Source organism: Saccopteryx bilineata, chromosome 1, assembly GCF_036850765.1.
Source record: "Saccopteryx bilineata isolate mSacBil1 chromosome 1, mSacBil1_pri_phased_curated, whole genome shotgun sequence".
Taxonomy (NCBI): domain Eukaryota; kingdom Metazoa; phylum Chordata; class Mammalia; order Chiroptera; family Emballonuridae; genus Saccopteryx; species Saccopteryx bilineata.
In genome coordinates, this window is record NC_089490.1 from 156,906,907 (window position 1) to 156,917,069 (window position 10,163).

Below are 10,163 nucleotides of genomic sequence, written 5' to 3' on the forward strand. Positions count from 1 at the left end.
ACCTCCAGCACTGCCTCCAGGGATCCCGAGTCTGTTCTTCCCATGGGCCTCCTTTCCATCCAAACCAAACGCTTCTGTCTTAATCTCCAGTCTCAGCCCTTGCTAGATCCTGCACTGCCTTCGCACACGAATGGAGCCATGAGTTAAGAGCCGTCCTTTTCCAGCTCTTTTCCCTCACCTCCTCCCTTTCTCCTTCCAGCCACTTGGAGGTTGTCCTGAGACTGGAGTTATGGTGCTAGATTAGTAAACGTGACCTATAATTAGTAGTCTCTCCCTTATTTGGGATCTCTACTGACTTTTTCAAAAGAAAAATTGATGAGTTTTATATAGCTGGTTAGATACAAATAATGCTGACTTCACAGCTTAGCAATTGGAATGGATGTTTAAACATTTGGAACTAAATTATGTTGTTTCGGGGTCATTAAAATTGAAATCTAGAAGCCAGCTTCTGGTGAATTAGAAATAAAAATATTTAAAAAAAATATATATCAGTTGTCCATAAAAGTGTGGGTTTATTTCTGGGTTTTCAGTTCTGTTCCATTGATCTATATGCCTGTTCTTATGCCAGTACCAGGCTGTTTTGAGTACAATGGCCTTATAGTATAACTTGATATCTGGAAGTGTGATACCTCCCACTTTATTCTTCCTTTTCAAGATTGCTGAGGCTATTCGTGTTCTCTTTTGGTTCCATATAAATTTTTGGAATATGTGTTCTATATCTTTGAAGTAAGTCATTGGTATTTTAATCGGCATTGCATTGAATTTATAAATTGCTTTGGGTAATATAGACATTTTAATGATATTTATTCTTCCTAACCATGAGCACAGTATATGCTTCCACTTGTTTGTATCTTCTCTGATTTCTTTTATCAATGTTTTATAATTTTCCGAGTACAAGTCTTTAATATCCCTGGTTAAATTTATTCCTAGGTACTTTATTTTTTTGGTTGCAATGGTAAAGGGGGTTGATTCCTTAATTTCTTTTTCTGACAGTTCATTGTTAGTGTATAAAAAATGCCTCTGATTTCTGAGTATTAATTTTATATCCTGCCACCTTGCTGAATTCATTTATCAGGTCTAGTAGTTTTTTGACTGTGACTTTAGGGTTTTCTATATACAATATCATATCATCTGCAAATAATGATAGTTTTACTTCTTCTTTTCCAATTTTATTTCTTTTTCTTGTCTGATTGCTGTGGCTAGGACTTCCAGAACTATGTTGAATAAGAGTGGTGAAAGGGGGCACCCATGCCTTGTTCCTGATCTTAAGGGGATTGCTTTTAATTTTTGCCCATTAAGTATGATGTTGGCTGTGGGTTTGTCATAGATGGCCTTTATCATGTTGAGGTATGTTCCCTGTATTCCCACTTTGCTGAGAATTTTGATCATGAATGGGTGCTGGATTTTTTTTTTTTAATTTTATTTATTCATTTTTTTAGAGAGGAGAGACAGAGGAGAGAGAGACAGAGAGAGAGAGAAAGGGGAGGAGCTGGAAGCATCAACTCCCATATGTGCCTTGACCAGGCAAGCCCAGGGTTTCAAACCGGCGACCTCAGCATTTCCAGGTTGACGCTTTATCCACTGCGCCACCACAGGTCAGGCTGGATTTTTTTTTTAAATTTTATTTATTTATTCATTTTAGAGAGGAGAGGGAGAGACAGAGAGAGAGAGAGAGAGAGAGAGAGAGAGAGAGGAGAGAAGGGGGGAGGAGCTGGAAGCATCAACTCCCATATGTGCCTTGACCAAGCAAGCCCAGGGTTTCGAACCGGCGACCTCAGCATTTCCAGGTCGACGCTTTATCCACTGCGCCACCACAGGTCAGGCCAATGGGTGCTGGATTTTATCAAACACTTTTTCTGCATCTATTGAAATTATCATGTGGTTTTTCACCTTCCTTTTGTTTATGTGATGAATCACATTGATTGATTTGCAAATATTGTACCAGCCTTGCCTCCCAAGAATAAATCCTTGATCATGGTGTATGATTTTTTTCATATATCGCTGGATCCGGTTTGCTAATATTTTGTTGAGGATTTTAGCATCTAAATTCATCAGGGATATTGGCCTATAATTTTCTTTCTTTGTGTTGTCTTTGCCTGGTTTTGGAATTAGAATTATACTCACCTCATAAAAGGAGCTTGGAAGTCTTCCTTCCTTTTGAATTTTTTCAAATAGCTTGAGAAGGATAGGAGTTAGTTCTTCTTTGAATATTTGGTAGAACTTACTTGTGAAGCCATCAGGCCCAGGACTTTTCTTTTTTGGGAGTTTTTTGATAACTGTTTCAATTTCATTTGTTGTAATTGGTCTGTCTAGGTTTTCTGATTCTTCCAGATTGATTTTTGCAAGATTATATGTTTCAAGGAATTTGTCCATTTCATCTAGGTTGTCTAGTTTTTTGGTGTACAGTTCTTCATAGTATTTTCTTACAATATTTTGTATTTCTGTTGTGTCAGTTGTTATTTCTCCACTCTCGTTTCTAATTTTATTTATTTGAGTCCTCTCTCTTTTTTTCTTGGTGAGTCTGGTTAAAGGTTCATCAATCTTGTTTACCTTTTCAAAGAACCAACTCCTGGTTTCATTGATCCTCTGTATTGTTTCTTTAGCCTGTATTGTCATTTATTTCTGCTCTGATCTTTATTATTTCCTTTCTTCTACTAGCTCTGGGCTCTACTTGCTGTTCTTTTTCTAGTTCTTTTAGTTATTTTTATTTTTATTTTTTATTCATTTTAGAAAGGAGAGAGAGAGGGAGAGAGAGAGAAGGGGGGAGGAGCAGGAAGCATCAACTCCCATATGTGCCTTGACCAGGCAAGCCCAGGGTTTCAAACTGGCGACCTCAGCATTTCCAGGTCGACACTTTATCCACTGCGCCACCACAGGTCAGGCCTCTAGTCCTTTTAGATGTAGGGTCAAGTTGTTTATTTGAGCTTTTTCTAGCTTCTTGAGGTATGCCTGTAATGCTATGAACTTCCCTCTCAGGACTGCTTTTGCTGTGTCCCATAAATTTTGAGTTGAAGTATGCTTATTATCATTCGTTTCTAGGAATTTTCAATTTCTTCTTTGATCTCATTGTTTACCCATTTGTTATTTAATAACATGCTATTTAGTTTCCAAGTGTTTGAGTATTTTTCAGTTTTTCTGTTGTGGTTGATTTCTAGTTTCAAGTCATTGTGATCAGAGAAGATGCTTGATATGATTTCAATCTTCTTAAATTTGTTGAGACCACTTTTGTACCCTAATATGTGATCTATTCTAGAGAATGTACCATGAGCACTTGAAAAGAATGTATATTCTGCTGTTTTAGGGTGAAAGGTTCTGAAGATATATATTAAATCGAGTTGATCTAGTATGTCCTTTAAGTCTGCTGGTTCTTTGTTAATTTTCTTTCTTGAGGATCTATCTAGTGATGTTAGTGGGGTATTGAAATCCCCTAATATTATAGTATTGCTGTTGATCTCACCCTTTAAATCCATCAAAGTCTGCTTTATATATTTAGGTGCTCCTATATTAGGTGCGTAGATATTTATAACGGTTATATCTTCCTGTTGGATTGCTCCCTTTCTCATTATGTAGTGACCTTCTTTATCTCTAACTATAGTCTTTGTTTTAAAGTCCATTTTGTCTGATATAAGTATTGTTACCCCAGCTTTTTAAAATTTCCATTTGTGTGAAATATGTTTTTCCATCCTTTTATCTTCAGTCTATGTACATCTTTTTTTTTTTTTCTTTTTTTTTTGTATTTTTCTGAAGTTGGAAACGGGGAGGCAGTCAGACAGACTCCCACATGCGCCCAACTGGGATCCACCTGGCATGCCCACCAGGGAACAATGCTCTGCACATCTGGGGCATTGCTCTGTTGCAACCAGAGCCATTCTAGTGCCTGAGGCAGAGGCCACAGAGCCATCCCCAGCGCCCGGGCCAACTTTGCTCCAATGGAGCCCTGGCTGTGGGAGGGGAAGAGAGAGACAAAGAGGAAGGAGAGGGGGAAGAGTGGAGAAGCAGATGGGCGCTTTCCCTGTGTGCCCTGGCTGGGAATCGAACCTGGGACTCCTGCATGCCAGGCTGATGCTCTACCACTGAGCCAACCAGCCAGGGTTTATGTGCATCTTTTGTGGGTTTTTTTGTTGTTTTGTTTTTGTTTTTTGTTTTTTTTAGCTTTATAATAATCTGTTTTAATATAAACAACTGTTGGAATCAATCTATGTCCATTTCAGGAAGCTGCTTGTCCAAATCCGAAGGCACAGCTGAGTCTGTGCCCTGTGCAGCAGCCTGGGAACCCGGGCTGTCTCCTTGTCCGTCCACTGGTCCGTTCTGCTCTGCATTTTTTGGCTCCTCTTTTGGAGGCTCCACTTTGGGTTTGGGCTTTGAAATTATAGGACTACAGATACTTATCAGCTCCTTGATTTTAGCTTCAATGTCTTTTGCTTTGACAACTGGATCCATGGTCAGACTCTGCTTGTTCTGAATATTTAGCTTCTTGTTCATCCACTCCATGGCCTCGTTCGTGCTCTTCTCCACCTTCCCCAGGTCAGCAGCATCCAAATGGTCATACTGGTCCTCCTTGTTTTTGAAAGAGCTGACTACTTTCATATACTGTTGGATTTGTTTCCCTAGTTCTTCAAATAATTTTGGTCTTTCTTCAGATTCCTGGAATCTTAATAGGTTGACCTAGATTCTTTAACTCAGCCAATTTATCGATGTAAACTTGCTTTGGCTGGTCTTCTCCATCCTCATACAACCAATTTTCAGTATCTTCTAGTTTCAAAGTAAAATTTCTATGATCCTCTTCACTCACAAACTTTTCGTATTCCCCACTGAGCTTGTCTCTCATCTCATACACATATTCTTCTACTGCGTTCTTAGCATCATTCCTCTCCTTCTCCAGCTTATCCTGCATGATCATCTTACCCTCATTTTCAATGTACAAGTTGAGCATCTCTCTGTCTATCTGCCACAACAGCTGATTCTCAATTGGCAGGTCCACGGTACTGGTCTTCACTTTTGCTTTCTTGGCTTGAGGTGGTTGATCCATCTTTTTGTCTTTCGATCCAGCTTGGGAAGTCTCCATTTCTTCAGACTCAGCCTTATTTTCTGCTGGCATTTGCTGCTGTTGCTCTTCAACATGTGGTTCCTCTTGGTCCATTTGCATTTTCTCTTCCTCCTTTGCATTCTGATCTGTTTCCATTGGTTCCTCATTTTCTTCAAACTTGTGCACTTCCACTAGAGATGCACTGGACACACTGAAAATGCCACAGACATTTACTCGAACTTTGACTTTGACTTTCGAACTGGAGCCATCAGACTGAGGAGTGACTTTCTGAACAGAAAACTGAGCTATAGCAGGATCTGGGTAGGGCAAATTTTGAGGAGAGCTGTAATTGTAATAGGCCTCAAGAGTGAAAGGCTCCTTTCTATAAAATGTGAGTACTTTAGAGAAAGGAGCAGCATGATTTTTTGGAAAGACTTCACAGTCACTTGACCCTTCTTCAGCTGGAGAATTCCATCTCAGAGATATTGGGTATGGAACTACGTCAGTGATAGAAAATTCTCTGACTTTGAAAGCAGGCGATAAGATTGCACACTGCAGTGCACAGCCTCGAGTGACGGCTTCATCGGCATTGAGTGTTGTACTGAGCTCTTTACCAAAAACTTTGCTCATCTTCTCTTTTACTGCAGGGATGCGTATTGCACCACCAACTATCTCCACTGCATAAATATCTTCTTTCTTTAACTTGGCTTGTTCCAAAACACTACAAAGTGGCGGCTCCACTCTAGCTAAGAGATCAGCACACATCTCCAGAAATTTGCCTCTATTCATAGTTCCAGATACATCAACATCATTCATAAAACACTCAATGCTCAAAGGGAGATCTGAAGCATTTGCACTCATCAATTTCTTAAGTTTCTCACACTCATGAGATAGTTGTAATAATGCACGGATTTTGGACTTTATGTCTAGCTTATATTTCTTTCCAAATTTTTCACAGAAGTGATTTACTAACACCTCTTCAAATTTTCTGCCTCCCAGTGTTGTGTCAAATGCAGTGGCCAGAACTTTAAGTTTTCCTCTATTAAATGCACATACCGAAACTTGATAAGAAAAATGCCCCGTGTCTATGAAAACTACATTTCTTGGTTTTTCTTCTAAGACAGGAAGATCTTGCTTGTAGATTCCATATGCAAGAGCAACTGCAGTAGTTTCATTCATTAATCTCAGGCAATTGAGACCAGCAATCTGTGTTGCATCCATCACTGACCGTCTTTATGCATTAGTATAGAAACAAGGAACCAAGACAACACAGTCCGCAGCAGGCTTTTTAAGAACACTTTCTGCCTGATCAGGTGGTGGTGCAGTGGATAGAGCGTCGGACTGGGATGCGGAAGGACCCAGGTTCCAGACCCCAAGGTCGTCAGCTTGAGCACAGGCTCATCTGGCTTGAGCAAAGAGCTCACCAGCTTGGACCCAAGGTCGCTGGCTCCAGCAGGGGGTTACTCGGTCTGCTGAAGGTCCACGGTCAAGGCACATGTGAGAAAGCAATCAATGAACAACTAGGAAGCCGCAACGCGCAACGAGAAACTGATGATTGATGCTTCTCATCTCTCTCCGTTCCTGTCTGTCCCTGTCTATCTCTGCCTCTGTAAAAAAAAAAAAAAGAACACTTTCTGCTGTCTCCTTCAGTTTAGACAGAAGCATGGCAGTCACCTGTTCTGTGGTAAAATTTCGTTCTTCCTCCATATATGTCACCTTTATACCTGTTAATCCAGTGGGAAAATGAACATAATATGCAAGGTTAGATTTTTCTGCCTCTACAAATGGATCAGAGAATGGTCGGCCATGAAATCTTTTAAATCCTTAGACTGCGTTCTTTGCATTAGAAATGATCTGGCTTTTAGCTGCTGCTCCAATTGAACGATTCTTAGGACCGAAAGAAATGCAAGCCGGCGTGCAGCGGTCGCTGTTCTCATTTGCTATGGTCTCGATGCCGACGGCGCGCGCCACAGCCACGTAGCAGCTCTGGAAGCCCAGATCTATGCCCACCACTGACATGGCGCTGGCTACACCTCAGGCTCGAGCCCGGTCAGCCGGCGAGACAGGACGCGGAGCACAACGGAGACGGCGCACGGAGAGTGGACCGCATGGGCCGTAGGACCGGTGCTAGTGCAGGACTGGCGAGTGCCCACGTGAGAGCCGAGGTCCCTGGAAATGGAGCTGCTGCGGAGCGTGCTGCTTGGCCAGCTCCGGCTCAGCTGCAGAGAGGGCGCCGGCCAGCTGCATCTTTTGTTTTAAGGTGTGTCTTTTGTAGACAGCATATGTATGGGTCCTGTTTTCTTATCCATTCAGCTACCCTATGTCTTTTGATCGGATCATTTAATCCATTTACATTTAAGGTTATTATTGATATGTAATTATTTATTGCCATTTTATTCTTTAAAACTGTATTCCTCTTTTGCTATATTCTTTTTCTCCTTTGATCTGTTTATAACAGGCCCCTTAGCATTTCTTGCAGCCTTGGTTTGGTTGTAGTGAATTCCTTGAGTTGGTTTTTTTTTTTCGTCTGGAAAGCTTTTTATTTCTCCTTCAATTTTAAATGATAGCCTTGCTGGATAAAGTAGTCTTGGTTGTAGGCTTTTGTTCTGCATTACTTTGAATATTTCTTGCCATTCCCTTCTGGCCTCAAGTGTTTCTGTTGAGAAGTCAAAAGTCATCCTTATGGGGGCTCCTTTGTAGGTGATAGTCTTTTTTTCTCTAGCAGCTTTTAATATTTTCTCTTTATCACTTAGCTTTGGTATTTTAATTATGATGTGTCTTGGTGTTGATTTCTTTAGGTTTCTCTTTAATGGAGTTCTCTGTGCTTCTTGAACATGTGAGATGTTTTCCCGTCTTAATTGAGGGAAGTTTTCAGCTATGATATGCTTAAACAAAGTCTCTATCCCTTTTTTCTCTTCTTCAGAAACCCCTATGATGTGGATGTTATTTCTCTTCATGTTATCACAGAGTTCTCTTAGAGTTTCCTCAGACTTTTTGAGTCTCTTTTCTTTTTTCTGCTCTGCTTCTGTGCCTTATTTATCGTGTCCTCTAACTCACTGATTCGATTCTCAGCTTCATCCATCCTGCTTTTAATTCCTACCATTATGTTTTTCATTTCTGATATTGTATTTGTCATTTCTGACTGATTCTTTTCTATTATTTCAATGTCCTTTTTTATATTTGCTATCTCTTTATTTAGGTGTTCGTAATGACCATCTTTTGTTGTTCTAATATCTTTGAGCATCCTAACAATTGTTATTTTAAACTCTGCATCTGGTAATTTGGTTACATCTGATTCATTCAGGTCCTTTTCTGGGAATTTCTCTTGATTCATTTGTGTTGGATTTCTCTGCCTTCTCATTTTCTCTGAGTAAAGGAAGGTTTTGGCCACTGGAGTCCACTGGGTCTGGCCTCTGTTCCCTAGGTATGGTCTGTCTGCAGGTCCGCCACCCCCTCTACTGTTGCTGCCTAGGGCATTTGGGTATGGGCATTGCCGGTGCCTGCCCACTGGGGCTGTTGCTGTGGTTTCTGCCTCTCCTTCACAGGAGTGGCTGTGATCACGTGCTCGGGTGTACAAGCCTTGGTGGCCTTGGCCTTTGCCCCGCCCCCGTGGGTGGCGTTATGCTCAGCCCTGGGGGCAGTGGCGAGCACCTTTGCTCAGCTGTGGGTTTCCGCCTGTTTTTGGCCTTTCGCCCTGCCCTTGCAGGAGGAGCCCTCTTGTGGGACGGCTGCAAGTCTTGGCTCCACCTACCACCTCTTTTAAGAAGAACAATTTCTTCTCCCAAATCTGGCCACACCAAGGCATTTGACTTCCTCTGACTGATCCTACCAGCTACCTCCATTTCCTCCCCAGTCCTTACATTTCAGATTTTATTCATCCCCTCATTCCTTAAAAGAAACAATATGGGGCCCTGGCCAGTTGGCTCAGTGGTAGAGTGCCAGCCCAGTGTGTGGAAGTCCTGGGGTTTGATTCCCAGCCAGGGCACACAGGAGAAGCGCCCATCTACTTCTCCACCCTTCTCCCTCTCCTTTCTATTTCTCTCTTCTCCTGTAGCTCAGGTTCCATTGGAGTAAAGTTGGCCTGGGCACTGAGGACAGCTCCATGGCTTCTGCCTCAGGCGCTAGAATGGCTCCAGCCACAACGGAGCAATGCCCCAGATGGGCAGAGCATCACCCCCTGATGGGCATGCCAAGTGGATCCCAGTTGGTGCATGTGGGAGTCTGTCTGACTGCCTCCCCGATTCTAACTTTGGAAAAATACAAAAAAAAAAAAAAAAAAGAAAGAAATAAGATGGCTCTCTACACACAAATGTAGAAAAATACATCCAGACACATGGTTGAGGGGAAAAGATAGAATGTACTGATGGTTTAATTCTTTTTTTTTTTTTTTGTATTTTTCTGAAGTTGGAAACGGGGAGGCAGTCAGACAGACTCCCGCATGCGCCCAACTGGGATCCACCCGGAATGCCTACCAGGGAACGATGCTCTGCCCATCTGGGGCATTGCTCTGTTGCAACCAGAGCCATTCTAGCACCTGAGGCAGAGGCCACAGAGCCATCCTCAGTGCCCGAGCCAATTTTGCTCCAATGGAGCCTTGGCTGCGGAAGGGGAAGAGAGAGACAGAGAGAAAGGAGAGGGGGAGGGGTGGAGAAGCAGATGGGCACTTCTCCTGTGTGCCCTGGCTGGGAATCGAACCCAGGACTCCTGCACGCCAGGCCGATGCTCTACCACTGAGCCAACTGGCCAGGGCGGTTTAATTCTTTTCTACGGGAACATAAGTGTATGTCAATGGATAGAAAATAAGAGGACCCTCTCTAGGAAGCATATTCCCCCCAACCTCAAGTTATCACAGGTGACAGTTGTGCCGATCATTTTGCCCCTGCATAACACAGGTCACCATCTTTCCAGTCCCCAACATCCATTTCCTCACTGCCCATCTATTAAGCAAATTCCTATATTTTAGATTTTTGGTCATTCCAGAACACCACTGTGGTAACTTCTGTGTTGGTGAAAATCTGACCTGCCTGTCTCTGCCACAAGGAACAGTGGGCTCATATCATGCTACATTTGAGTACTGCCTTGCTGAAGCCCCTCAAACTCCCCCAAAGAGAGTCAGACAGCAAGCTACATGGTCAAG

General features: G+C 42.4%; 1 protein-coding gene across 1 annotated transcript; it reads right to left on the bottom strand.

The window, feature by feature from the left end:
• Positions 1–4,190: 4,190 nt before the first annotated feature.
• LOC136335978 (heat shock 70 kDa protein 4-like) lies at positions 4,191–7,243 on the bottom strand. Its single transcript, XM_066277258.1, is given in 3 exon segments — positions 4,191–4,654; positions 4,656–6,331; positions 6,665–7,243. Coding segments are annotated over 3 exon segments (2,520 nt in total). The 5' UTR covers positions 7,046–7,243; the 3' UTR covers position 4,191.
• Between the last annotated feature and the right edge of the window lie 2,920 nt (positions 7,244–10,163).